A 15,287-nucleotide genomic window follows, 5' to 3' on the forward strand; every position below is an offset into this window, starting at 1 on the left:
AACATTACAAATTTAAATCTCAACTTTTATTCCACCAGCTGTCCATCACAAAGAAGTTAAAAGCATGTATAATATGCTATTCTAGATACATAGTATTCTATTCCATGCAATCACAAAATCATGCTTCTATGATAATACTTCTGAACCTGTAACATTCTATGCACAATAGAAAACAGCTTCTAGTAGATTTCAGCTAAACACAAGGACTTTCTTTTTTGCTTATTCATGCTGTTTCTATGTAGCTGAAATGCATTTGCTCAGCTGAGTTCTGTGGTACCTCCCTGCAGTCATAAACTCCAATTTATGAGTGAAAAAGGCATTATTGCCTGGAGCAAAATAATTCATCCATCCTGACACAGATGCTTTTTCAAGGATTTTCTAGCACACAAGGGTTCCTCATTGTGCACAAATTCAAAATTATCCATCACAACCTATTCCTGTAGTCCTAGTGTACTAGTCATCTAGCATTTAGATTTCCATGCACCTAGAATTGGCAGGATTCCTTTTATTACACCTCTCTATTAGTTTTTCAAGATTATGTTGTTGCTTCCACCAGAAGCTTTCTGTAAAGAGACACAAGTGCTAGAATGGCCTACATTTGCCTTAATGTCTTGCTATCACTGCTTAGCAGTGTGTTATCCCTACAGATGACACCTAAACCTACACCTACAACACTGCAGCTTTATTTTCAGCTTTACTATCTTTGCTATCTTTTATCATCACTGCTCCCTTTTCCCAATCTAAATTCAGTGCCTTTAGTTGGAGCAGTCCCTTCCTCCCCAAAATAAAATTCAGTTTGGTGTATCTGTGATACAGAATCAAAATAACTTGCGAAAGAAATTGCAAAAAAAAAAATTAAAACACAGTCCATTCAGACTCAGTCACAAGCTCAATAGCAGAGCTAAATATGACCATTCCATTAAAACTGAAAAATTAGGCACAGATGAATATGAGTTATCAGGTTGAACTCCAGTCAAAAGTTCACAAAAAAAAAAAAAAGGGAGGGGGTGGAATAAAACCTGTTTAAAATCAGTGTCAGTTTCCTACACAGTATTTCACCTAGACTCAAGATTCCACATGCAATGTTCAAACACTGAGAATAAGACCATGTATTTCAACACCTATATAAAAGCTTTTATTTTTAACTTTTAAGCCTTTGCCATGGAGTGATTCATGGCTTGAGCACTGCTATCTGAAGACTATCATGCTCTGGATGTGTAAGACAACATCATTTACAAGATGGTGCAACATAGTTAAACACCTGGTTTTCCCTGGCCTTGTTCCGTCAGCCTACAATTCTTTCCTCAAGGAAAAGGAGGAAATTATGATTTTTCAACTACTTCCAGATGTTTAAATGGCAATGGCTCTGACCAGGATACCTGATGCTTCAAAAGCTCCAGCTAAGTTGCACATCCACATTAAGCAGAATTAGATTAAGGACATCTGGCATGGCAAGCAAAGGCATCATGTCACACTTCCAGAGCTCTGCACAGGATGCCTTGACAAACTGGGGGCAGGAGTGTCCTTCATTTAGATCAAATTAAGACAGGCATGGTGTACAAATGAGGATGTTAAGCCAGCATGTCAATGAAACAGCACAGGAGCCTAAACACTTGCAAGCTCAGTAGAAGATCTAATTCTGAGCTGAACACACCATTAACAGACCACAAGATTTGCCCACAAAACTGGGGCAGAACTGAAAAGATTACAGTGCAAGGAGAAGCAAACTTTTTCCGTTGATATTTCAACCACTTTAGTATTAAAAAAATACTCCAAGTCAGAACAAAATTGATGTTACTTGTTTAATTTTCAAGAAGCAACCAAGGCAACAAAACCTTTCTAGCTTTCGAGTAAACATGCACACACCACAAACTACTGCAATACAGTGTTAATGAGGTGAGGACTGACGACGTGTTCGCAGTTTAGCATCCTCCCATGCCAAATTTCTTGAAAATTCCAATGCACACACAGATGGGAAGAGTTGAAGCTCATCCAAATCTTGAATTTAGCTTCCTGGACACTAGTAAATGAACACAAACAGAAATAAATAACCCTCTAACACATAAATAGCACCCTAGCACCTAAAATACACATATTTTTCTTGCTACAGAGAAATGTGTCAAGACACAAATGGAGACCAGTGTCATTTCATACCAAAGATGATCTTGGCCTGAGGTTAAAAGGAGCTGAGAAACATGCCTCAGATTTTCACTTAAGTTTAAATTATTTTCTTTTCATAGAGACTTTGTGTAATGATTGATCACTAGCTACAGTTTATCTCACTATTTCACTGTGAGTCCTTATAAGAACAGCTCAAGCTGTTGTTGATGGGACATAACCATAGGTTCAATGACTCTCAGACAATAACTGAACTCCTTCAAGTTTTGAAGAAAGATGGCCTCTCTTAGAATTTGAAATTAGTGACACTTCCTCTTGAATTATGAGTAAAGGTATATTTAATCCAAGACAATGAGCAACATTTTCAGACTGGTATGTGAACTATTTTTTAGAACCACACTCACAATCCCAAGATAAATATCATTAAGTTTCACACAGAGTTTATGATTTATGTTTTGGATTAAGGAAGTCTATCTGGTTACCCAAGTAATATCAGATTCCAAAGATTCACCATTATTACATTTGCTATTAACTAAACTATCTACTACTACTGGTTTTACTGGCATGCACTGGCTAACCATTCAGGCAAAAAGTCACAATTTCCATGAAGGGGCCCAAAAGAAACACTTTGTCTTTTCTGCAGTATCTGAGCCTGCTAACTTTATAAGCATAATAGATCATATTGAGAAATAGACAGTAGAAAAAAAAGGTTTGATCACACATACTTTTAACTTTTTTTTTAAATTATTACTTTGCAGATACTGTTTTTCAGTTTCTTTTACCTAGTTTTACTGCTTGCAGTTCCAACTACATTTCTTTTTTCCTCCTACTAGGCAAATAGTATAGTTATTGTTTAGTTACAGTTTTATTATTATTTCTCCAAAAATAGTACAGAATATCACATAGTTAAACATTGTTGCTACTATTTAGAATCAGGAAAACGTTTAACAGTGAAAGTTCATGGCATATTGTCCTTCTACACTCATCTTATTTCCAAGATACATGAGAAAAGATCTTTCTCTGAGACAAGGATATATAAGGAGTTGATCTAATATTTTATGCTCCCATTTCTCTAAAATTAGCAGGTGCGACATTTAAGCAGCATTGAGACAATTACAGTTCTGAATTAAAGCACAAATGAAGGATAGTAAGAATTTACTCTAATAGTCTGGGCATTAACACCAAATTCAAGAGGCTACCCTTGTGCTTTCACTTTAGGCTTCTGTTCATATCAAAACTGGAATAACCAATACCAGAAATTAGGACATGAGATAAATTACATCAGTTCTGAGCCTCGTTTTCTTCAGTTCAGAGCATTTGTCTTCTGTCTAATCCAAAATGAGCATCTGTCAATAATCATGACAAATAGTTTCTCACAACCAAATCTCATCTTTGCCTCAGAATCTTCACAGTCTTCTCCTTATGAGCAATATTTTAGAAACACCTGGTATCATCAAAGCAACACACAAAAATATTAGGTGGGGATATTTTATGTGTGGTTTTGGGCTTCTTTTGTTTTTTTGCCATAGAGAAGCACACATTGTAAACAGAATTTAAAGTATGTGAAAGGATTAACACATCAGGGTGAGAAGATACCAGTTCTCTTTCATTCCAAATAGCTATTTAATAGGATTAGTAAAATCTGAACCCAGTGACTGAATGGCAGCGCTGTTATTTTGACTTGGATACATTTTCATTGGGAGTGACATTCCTAGCATAGTCCAGCAAATATTCATATTTCAGTAAATGCTACAGGAGTCTGTCTTCTTTAATTAGACAGTGGCAGAAGTGATCTTTACAAAAAGTTGAAGGAAGAGAAGCAGATTCATCATTCATCTAATTCCATTTCAAAAGAAAGAAAAGTAAATGTTCCTTGAGGATTTTTTCCTCAAAACATATTTAAGTAGTCTGTCAAATTAACAGCACCAACTGACACCCACTGATGTCAGTCTTTTTTCATGGAACACAAAAAGGATATTCAAAATTGTGAATTTTAGCCAGGTCCAGAATAATGTCCCATTAAAACCAGGCACATCAGCTTCTTGATCAGCTTCAAATGTTTTACATGGCAAAAACTTTCAGAAGACAAACCCAAGGCTGGACAGAAAAGGTGTACTGCAACTGAATGTGAGGTATGAGGGCATTAAACGAAATTTGAGAAACTCTACAGGGACAGCGAAGGGAAAACACATTCACAGCTAAAATCAAATTGAGCTGTAATTTTGCCTCAGATTACAAGAAGTTACTAAAATCTTGTTTTGAAAGTGAAAGAAAAGCAAGAGTAGGAGAGCATTTTCACAAAGCAGAGTTCAAGCTAATGGTTTATCACAGCCCACTGAAAAGAAGGGTCACACAAAGAGTTTTCCAAGCTAGAGACCACAAAAGGCAGTTCTATTACAATTTTATCATTTAAACCACATTTGTGCCTGTTCTACAAGGAAAACAACCACAGAAGTCCTTCCTTGACCAAGGGAAATTACTGCTTCGAACAGTGAACAGTTTCTGAACTTCTGGGTGCCACATGAAGTTTTTATTGGTCAAATGGAAGCTCAAACCCTACCTGACAAGGCTTACAAATGTTTATCTTATGGGGTGGAGGTAGGAGATGTTGATGTATCTAATAAATAAGGAAATAATCAATGTTTACATATGTCTGCATGGACATATAAATACCTTCAGATTAAGCAAACACCACAGCTGGAAGAAAGAATTTATTCCTACTGCCCATATCCTTGAGATTTCTTACTGTTTTTCTTTCAGGGATTACCATGCAGCATTATTTACCTATAATGAACAAGGTAAAAAATTCCCACAAACAATTAATAGTAGGTTACAGTGCTGTAAAATTTCACTCAGATATACAAAAAGGAAATGGACTTCATGTTAGGGAAAAATAAAAGCAGTGTAGATTAGATTAGGCCCTGGTAAACCCCAAAATTTAGTAATGGTAACTATTATAAAAATTTAAAATGGAGATTCATGACGTGTCCAAGTCATTGCAAGCATCATGACAGGTTACAGTCATCCAGAAAAGCCATCAAGCTTCTTCCCACTCACTCATTCACATATCCAAGGCTGCATAAACACACCACAGGGAGGTTACACGCCTATGAAAAGTCTCTGTACTTTGTGGGAGGGTAACTCAAACTGTCTGATCTGAAGTGACTACAGAATCTTGCAAACAGGCATTTATAATGCATCTCTAAGGAAATGCTGCCTGCCTTCTGGCACATCTATGTACACCCAAGAGGACAGAGTAAGGAAATAAAAACCTCCCAGCATAGTATAGCTGATAGGTTGCTACAGGCACTTGTTTTTCTCTATCAAAACAAAATCTTTTATTTAAACTGTTCATGCCACAGTTTTACTTTGAGGTTCAAGAGTTACAAACTCCCAAATCCATCATCACAGCTCAAGACGAAAACTGTCCTTAAATGTGAAAGAAGTATCACAGTGGCCAGTTAGTGACCATGCATCAGACACACCACCACAAGTTGTATGTTCAATGTGAGGCTGATTAAGGCTAGAGGAATGTGTAGATGGCAAATCATCAGATTATACCCATGCCCACAACTTCTGCTCATGCTTCCAGCCTAGTTTGCTGTAACTGCCTAAACCAATGATGATCCAGCAGTCAGAATTAACAGGAGCATAAGAATTATCATTATCCACTCTTGAACTGCCATTTATCAGCCAATTTCAGTACATACTTTTTAAGGAAAATCTGGGAATGCTGGCAGAAATGAGGAGATGCCAAACTTGAGAAAAACACAGTAGCAGGAATATAGTATAATAGCCAGAAGAGAAGAACAGAATGGCTCAGCAACTCTAAGCAGATATTTCTCAAGCATGCTGCTAGTTTTGGCACTGTTGGTGGTATCAGTCTTAAAAATTATGCAGTCATTTGACAAGCCGACATTAAAAGATAAGATATATGAACATAAGGCAGGATATTTTGTGCAATAAATTTAAACTACAGCATCTTAACAGGGATTGTGAAGTTATATTCAAAAAAATTGCTGTTCCAATTTTATTTCATTATTTCAATCAAGAACTAGAACTAATCTGAAGGAATTTGCTAGTCTCAGTTCATAAATTCTGAAAAATGGATAAACCTGACATATTTAAATATGCATTATCAGGTTGTATATATTCTTCAAGAAGTCTTAGGAGACGGTCTGCCATTCAAGAAGGATGGGGTTTTGACTAACAAATGCTGGGCATTCATCATATACTTCAAGATGACTTCACTTTTCAGAGAAGGAAACTACTTCAGACAGCTATCACAGGCAATAACGGGAGGAAGAGTTAAGTGTCAGAACCTCCCTGTGATAGCAGTATTTAAGCAGTTTGGTACAGCACGTTATCCAAAGAATTACATTTGGGATCTTGGATGCCTTAAAATCAGATTTACAGTTAATTGAATAAACTGTAATCACTCCTACCAAGCATCAGACTTGACTTGGAAAAGCTAATGCCAGGTTTTAAAATTGGGATCATTTCTCTCTAACTGTACTGTAAGTGCATTTGCTCTGGTGGGTCTCACATTTCAGGCAGCAGATCAAATGCGACTGCAGTTTCACGTACCTTTCCAATTTGTTCTTAGTATTGTTTGGGCAAGTTTTAAACATTTGGCTATAGCATTTCAGTACAAATTAGCCAGAATAACATAAGGTTTCAATTTGCAGTTTTAACCTTGCCAATGTCCCAACTACTTTTGCCTTGTATTTGAACTCTAATTTAAATGCTGATTGTAATGGTATTGTTGTAATTAGCAGAACAGTTCTGCAGGAACACTGCCTATTAGATAGCAAAAGCATATCAAGATGTGGTTAAGCACAAAAAAATAGTGCTTAAGAGCAAGCTCTGTACTATTTTGTACCTTCACATATGGCTTGAGGTGATTATATTTGTGTATGCATTCAAATATGTTGGTTAAAGGAATTAAAATAGTGAACTCTGTTTATTCAGCCAAACTGTTTATAGTTAGGATTTATTAGCTGTCACGCCTCTCAGCCCCTTCTTACTCCTCCTCAATCTTTTTGGCTTGAAATGATTCTGTTTTGGCACATTTTGCAATGCAACATTTCACTTTTCTAGAAAACTCCCCTGTTAGAAAAGTAACACAAAACCCCAGGAAACTTACCTAGTCTCCTGTTTCACTACCAACTCAAAACAGTCACAGTTCATTCAAAGCCAACTGAATCTCTGCCCATTTCCAAGCAAGCAGGGGCAAATTCAGGCATTCATACCAACTTCTGACACACTTGGGCATAGAGAAAGCCTGCTTTGATAGAACTTCAACAGAAGAACTGAGAGCCCACACATCCAGTGAGACACTACAATGACATGAGGACAGAGACAAAAAGGAAGAGTATTGCCATCAAAAGAAGAGGAATTTATATATATATATTTGCATTAATCCAGAAAGAACATCTATAGGTTTTAATTTCTGATACTGGGTTAATAAACTTCTAATGTCAAAGAGACAACGAAAATAAAAATGGTAAAGAACTGAAGTGGGAAAAGATTTCTTAACAGGTATCAGATGAAATAAGGGATCTAAAAAGCTCTTTCTGCCAAAGGGATCATCAAGAAAAATCAGTAAAAAACTGCTTCTCTTTTGAGCAATAGTCTTTTGCCACAACACCCAGTTCAGTGCCCCAAGAAGCTACACAAACAACTCAAAAGCTTCAATGGAACTCTGATACACCAAACACAGCTACCCACCTATTTATGTGAACCATAATACGCAGAAAGGATACCTATTTGCAAACTGGTTCTCTAAGATTTTTGTCTCCCTATGAAAAAAAGATCAGGACTGCACTCATCTGCATATCAGTTTGAGCTGATTCTCTATCAGGGAGCATTTAAAATACAAAAAGCATTCAGAAGCAAAGAACCTACTCCATCTTCCCAATTTTTTCATATTGTCCATCACAGTCCACAAGGCAAGAACTTCTAGTCTTAAATTCATTGAATAAATCAAGAATTACTCGGAGATACAAAAGATACCACGTGTTTTGAAAGAATGTGATTATGAAACCAAAAGAAATTAACAGAATTACATCCCCCCGAAAGTATCCTGTATCAAGTACTTTGTTCCCTCACTTGTAAGGTGAAATGAGAGGCACACAACCAAAATAAATTTGTGTTCAAGAAATGTCACTTAATATACTACCATGTAGACCAGTGATAAGCGTTTTCTGCTACTGAGGTCAATTTTTTTCTGGAAAAAAATTTTTCTATATAGAAGCTTCATTGGCCAGGTCTCACAATAAAAGGATGGCCAACAGCCTCAAACACAGCCTGATCAACCTGAGCCAGAATCATCTTGCACAGGGTACAGTAGCACTTTCACATGAGTAATTAAAGCATTACATATTTGCAAAGTGCTACATTTTCACATAATTGCCTCCCAAGATGATTTAATGGAGGAATGGCTTTTAATAAATGTTATTGTTCCCACCGGGCTATAGGCCCTGCTGCTCTGAGAATCAAAGAATCACTTAGGTTGGAAAAGACCCTTGAGATCATCCAGTCCAGCTGTAAACCCAGTGCTGACAAGTCCAGCAGAACCACTTCAAAACCCAAGCAGAACAGGAAGGAGTATACAAGAGGAAAGGCTTGTCCAGTACACACCTAAACTACAGGGGAAATACCTCTTGTGTCAAGATGCATACAAACAGGTACTGCCAAACAAATGCATTTGTTCTCTACACTATACATATATTGCAGTGTACTCTAGAATTTGAGTACTGCAAAAGGAGAAAAAGTAAAATACTTACTCTTTGAAGGTCCCTAGAAGTCAACCAAAAACAGATAAAATTTTAACTTCTCCAGAATACAGCAGCTGGCTTCACCATATTTTTGCAAAACTCAAAATAGTAAGATTTAACGGGATATATTCAGAAGTACTTCACAGCACTGAGCCCCTCTGCTAAAATAGTGTTTTGCTTCAGACCTAATCCTTCAATTCAATTCTACAGAAACTGAGAAATAAATCAGAACTTATACATTGAGCTCATACATGAGCTCTCAATTTAAAGCTGCCTCTGGATTACATCTTAAAGGCTCTATACCTGAAGTGAAAACAGTATTGATTTTTTTATTTGAAAAACAGTCAGTCAAGTTAATACAAAGCATCCAGCTTGGACATAACATTCCATGCTTTGCAGGTAAGTGTTAGAAGAAAATTCACCATATCAAAGTAAGCCCATACAGAAACAGTCATTCAGTCTAATCTTCTAAATCAAGTTTCAGACAATAATATTCCAGCTGAGACTGTGTCTAGCAAATTGCATTTAAATGGCCCACAAAAATCCATTTAGTTTTTCACTTGCCTGAAGAGCAATGGGGGGTTGTAAAAACTTACGTGTTCTCAAGTTTCTAACTATAATTGATTGATAGGCTACAGAATTGCAGACAACATCTGAGACTAGAAAAGAAGGAAAAGGCAGTGTATATTTGAAGCTAAAGAACACTGTATCCTCAGGAGACAGTATGGAGGCATCAGTGTGCATGCACACCAACAGGCTACCACACTTCCTTCTGAGCCAAGCTGTAGCCAAACAAACAGGTCTCTATAGCCTGTGATTTACACAGAGGACCAGAAACCTGGTGTTTGCAACCTTCCCTTCACTGAAATACACCAAGTGAGATCCACTGGACTCCAGTTTTGGCACAGTACAGCCTCACCTTTGCAACCCTCTCAAGTGCATCACTGGTACCTCAAAGCTCAAATTCAAAGCTTGAATTTAGGAAGCTGCATGGTCTGCCAGGTACTGTCTGCTTTACTCTGTGCAATGAAAACAGAGCAGTAGTTACCTCTCCAATGCATCACTGAGTGAAGCTTGTTGGGCTAAGGACACCAAAACACACTGTCCTCCTCTGGGGGACAACGAGCAGCTCACCCAGACACATTCAATAGTGTGCCCAATATTTTGTCTCTTTGAAACATAAAATATCCCACAACTCTACAGATGCTCTAAATCCACAATGTGAGGGAGGGTACCATTATTTTGGCTATAACTGCACCATCCATGTCCGTCAAGAGAGTTAACTCATGTTGCCTTAACAGCATATCTAGGACTGGAACAACACAAGCATCTTGTTATCCATTTCTGGTACCCATTCTGTAGAGAACCATCATGGAAACTTGACAGATAACGTGGTTGTATTCATCAGGATGAAGAGTGTGGTTTGATTGCTTAAACTGGTAACACCTGCAGTCAGATACTTCCTGAGGTGGTTTGCTCTTTCAAGCAAGAGTCCTGATTGACATCTTTTTGCAGTCCTTGGGAATCCGTACTCAAGTAGTGCTTTACATGACTGCTTCTCTGCTGTAGAGTACCGGAGTTTGGATGGATCAGTCCCACAAATCTCCTTTCTATTTGTTTCAAGGCATACCATTGATTCAGCTTCAATGAGTGTTGTGTTACCTGTCTTATAGAAACAGAAGACAAGCTGTACAGAACTGGAAAGAATTAGGTTTGTTTGAAAAGCTGGAAAGCAGAAGCTGTGGAAGGCCTTCAGCCCCAAACAAACATTATGCTCTTCACAGAGCTGGGCACTCAGGAATTCAGCTGGCAATATAAATTCAAATGATGCAAAGAAGCTGTCTGCCACTTGCTCAATCAGGATCATTTCCTATGGCAATGGAAGTGAAAAAGAGTCCACCTGCAAAGTTTCCAGGTCCCTCCCACACCAAACCTAGATGCATACAGCTTGCCACACAACACATGGCTCATTCATAGGACAGCACACAGTGCTATGAATTTACAATATAGGCAGAATTGGAGAATTCTGTTCCTGCAGTAAACAGTCTCTGGTGAAAAGAAACATACATGCACCCATCTCTGTGGTGGGCAGATACTTCCGTACCATGGCAAGCAAATGTTAGAGTGGAAAAGGTAAATCTAACAAACAGTTTAAAAAATGTTATGCAAACACCAAAAATAAATGCCACTGCTTGTACAGCATCTAACACAATCAGACTCCTTAGCTGGTCCCTGGGCATCATTCTATAACTGAACAGGATAAAAACATTTAGTCCTGTATGCACAGAACTCAAGTCATCTTGTGGAAGGTAAGAGTCTTTGAGATCAGCTGAATCCTCCTTCGGCATAAGTCTACTGTTCATGGGGAAAAGAAGCAGCATTAGTAAAAAAATTCTGCCTTTGCAGAATCCTTACGCTCCCTGGTTATGACATGCAAAATATCTGCCAAATTATGCAACAATCCACATTAAGGTAATCTATATTAAACTGATCCACATTAGTAATTCCTCAGGAGAAAAAAATGGTAGGAAGGTAGCAATAGCACAGGCTGAGGTAGAAGCTACTTCTGAATCTGTTGTCAAAATAAGTGCTTGTTAAATCACACTACTCCAGGGCACAGAAAAATTAGGCTGACATCTGAAATTGCCTTCAAGTACGGAATACACAACTAACACTGCTCTGAACTCTGATCCTGCATGTGAACTCATAAAAACATATTTTTACTACAGCATCTGCTGGCCTGCTTTTAAGCCTCTCTGACTAATGAATTAATCAGCTGTAAACTAGTGGTGAAGATTTCAGGGTCAACATTAGTATTCACTGGCTCTACAAAGTGCTAATTAAGAACATAAATCTTAGATATTAGTAAAGGATTATTTTGCATTATCTTATTTGAACCAAGGGGAAAAAAACCCCATGCTTTACAGACTGAAGCAGAACAGAAATGTAGAGCAATTATTAAGTGCTGACTTCAGAGTTTCCATTATTCTTTTGTGGTTTCTTTTTTTTTTCATTCCTGACCATCATACAGAGAACACATTTCCTACATTTATTTTGTGTCCTGGTAATTCACCTCTTTCTCAGGTTCCTCAAAATTTTGAATCTAAGGTTTAGAGAAACATGAAGTCTACTATTCAACTTAACATTATTAATCATTTATTTGTTTATTTTTAAATGTATTGGCTGGACTGAAAAGCACAGATTCTAAACCAGTATCTCTCATGATTCATAGGTGCCAGACAGTCATTCATGGTATGGGATTATGCACACCCAACAACATAACTCTTGTGATTTATGTGCTTATTTATTATTTACATGAACTGCTTTTACTGAACAGATTCTACAGCCATAATCACGCTTGCCAAATAAGAACTATTCAAAAGTCTAAATTCTTCTAACCATAACAAATAAAGCTAGACTGAGAGCAACCAGAGCTTGTAACTTAACTTGTAGTGACAGAAGTGTAAGAAATCAAAATTATTATTCAGTATCTACCAAGTATAACCAATTCATTATGACAGAGTTGAGCACAAATACTAGTTTAGGCATATAAATGTACAATTTTTTTAAATCCTTTTAGCTTGCATGACTAAACTACATATAGTTATTTCCTCTAAGCCTTAAAAGCTGCAATTGTAAAAATTAGGGCAAATAGACCTCCATTTAACAGTGCACACCTACTCACTTATAAGAAGTCAGAATAGAAGAATCAGCATTTCTCTGTTCACAGGTCAGTTAATACAACATTGTACTAATACTGACAGAGAAGACATCTCCTTCCCCTGGACATTAAAAATCTAGTCCTGGGTGATGGCATACTCCAGTAATTGTAGGTGAGGTGTACTGACCTAACTAAATCTGTGTCAGCTGTTCATGTGCAGAGCTACACTTTCGAAAAGTTAATCTCAAACAACTCACATTTTCTTGGTGTTCACAGTAAGAAAAGAAAGAGGCTGATATTTGACCTAAAATGTATGTCAGAAAGCTCCTATCAAGCATATTCTTCAAATATGACTGCAGAATCAGGTAGTATAAAATCTAAAGTATAAAATCCTTTGCTGAAAAAGTGGCACACAAAATTACTTCTAATCCTCTAAGGTTCTGCAGAAGCATCTTAAATCCCTTGTCACAAACTTAAATCAGAAACTGCCACAGACAGAAGTGAAAACTGTTTAAAAGGAAGAACTGTTTTTGAATTCCTAGCAGACCAACGCTACTGTACGTAGAAGGAATGAGGAGGAGGGGTTCCTCTTCTGAAAACTGCTAGGATTCTGCTGGGGGCCTGAGCTGGGTAATGAGTACCAGCTGCCTACCTTCACTGGTAGCTGCATTCTTCTGGGCTTTGGTGGGTGTGTGATCCGTACTTGAACTCACGTCGGATGAGATGCTTGAGCTGCCCTTGCCTGCAAAAGGAGAAAGGGGTGGAGAGGGAGGGAGGGAGAGAGAGAGAGAACAACCATGAGTATCAATTCTGAAATAGAAAGACCTTCAACATCTGAACCTGGAACAACTCCAGGAAGCTTTAAACTAAGTTTAAAGCAGCTGATGCTCATTTTGTACACAGCAGGGTAGGAGTTAAATGTACTATAACTTCCAGTATGTGCATCTTCACATATATTAAGGCTGGAAATAGCCTCCTGTGCCACAGGGCCTCTCACTGCATATTTGCTAAGCTCCATTGTAAATGAAATGTTTGTGATGAACAACATTAGAGAAACTTAAATGCTCAGTTTATTCATTCAAATACCTCCAACACAGATGAGGACAAATGGTTAAGTTCAAAATATATTACACGAGTTTAGATTTCTGGTTTACGTGTTCACATCATGTATTCTAGTCACTTGGTCATGTGAAAACAAGAGTAAGGTAGCTGTTTTCTCCTTCACCATGCTCACTGCATGATGTAATACACCATTTCAAAACTAACTTCTCACTAATGGTGGAAAGTTTTTAACTGTAAATGATAACCTATGGATGTTTCTTCTCTTATTTGCTCTCTTAAAACCTTTCCCTGAGTTCCCTACATCAATGTCCTCAGACCTATATGAGGGAAGTCAAACTCTAGATTCAAGTTACAAGCAAAAGAAATCCAAAACCAAACTAAAAATTAACCCAAATAGATACTACAGAAGAACAGAGTTAGCTAAACCAAAGCTGTATTTTTGTTTACCTGTGAGGATCTAAGGAGGAGTCACTTCTGTTTCCCTTCACTCATTCTACTCAATCTCAGTAATTACTAACAGGGAATACATTCTACTCCACAGCAGGAAACAGACCAACCACCCAATAAGCAATAAGTGAGATAATTCTAGGGAGACGAAATGCAGTGAATACTGTTACATTTTAAGAAGTTACCTATCCCCACAATCACTGCACCACTGAAGCCTTTAGGACCTGTGTTACTCTTTTTACCAAAATTAGGCTGTATGCAGAAAGCTAACTGACACCAAGTTTCTGTCACTTGAGTAAACCTATAATCACAGGAATGTTAGCAAGAGACTTTTCTGATCTGTTATTTCAATCAAGCATTCCTTGGGGTTCTGGGTTACAGTATGCCTGGTTTTCATAACATTTAGATGTAAGGGAGAGGTCTGCTTTCTGAAGGTGCCACAACAGAACAAGGATTTAAGTTTTAATGGGAAACGACTGGAGAATGTGCAAATGTAGATTGCTTCACAACCAAGGTACTGCCACTTAATCTGTCAGCTAGCCTAGAGAATCATTCTCCACAGAAAGTTGCTTAAGTTAACATTCTTAGACTTGAGAGATGATTATGAATTGAACTGGAGTGAAAGGATATTAAAATGGCCAGAAGGAAATAAAAAATAAATGGCTAAAACTAGTATTGGGGCAGGGTGAAGAGAAAGAAAAAAAGTGTATTTCCAGTGATTCACTAACTGCTTTTCACATTCCTTTAAAAAGTTAAGCGAAACCAAGAAGCAGTGATTCTAGAATATCACTTCAATTGCTGTCAAGCTGTGACATTAGTTGGAGTAATGGACTGTGGTCTTTATAGAAATTACTGCCCCAAAATAGCTCTCTGGCAAAGGCAACTGAGTTTGTGGTAGAAGACAGGCAGAAGAAAAAAAGGAAGGATAGATGCTAAATGCTCTTTCCCAGGAAGAGGCCGAAGAACATGAAACACCTGCAGCAGCTGATAATCAAATAATTACTGACAGGAAAGGTATTTAGATGGTATTGCCACTACCAGCAACTCCTTATGTAACAAAAACTGCAACTGCAGAGCCAGCAAACAAAATTCCAAGGGGGATCAGCACTCCTTAGCAGATTAATAGAAACAAAACTAAACAGACTAACTGGAAAAATTATTTCCTCAAAGCAAATAAACAGGATTTCCTCTAAAAAAGAACTTATCTTTTTCAGGGGGAA

General features: G+C 37.6%; 1 protein-coding gene across 1 annotated transcript in view; it reads right to left on the reverse strand.

Annotated features, from left to right (window-relative positions):
- FBXL7 (F-box and leucine rich repeat protein 7) overlaps positions 1–15,287 on the reverse strand; it is a 174,812-nt gene that overhangs the window by 120,308 nt on the left and 39,217 nt on the right. The window contains exon 2 of the mRNA XM_085052122.1: positions 13,211–13,300. Coding sequence (XP_084908248.1) covers positions 13,211–13,300 — 90 coding nt within the window. The remainder of the gene's footprint in view (positions 1–13,210; positions 13,301–15,287) is intronic.

The sequence above is a fragment of the Lichenostomus cassidix genome, chromosome 2, assembly GCF_008360975.1.
Source record: "Lichenostomus cassidix isolate B80296 chromosome 2, HeHo_3.0, whole genome shotgun sequence".
Classification (NCBI taxonomy): domain Eukaryota; kingdom Metazoa; phylum Chordata; class Aves; order Passeriformes; family Meliphagidae; genus Lichenostomus; species Lichenostomus cassidix.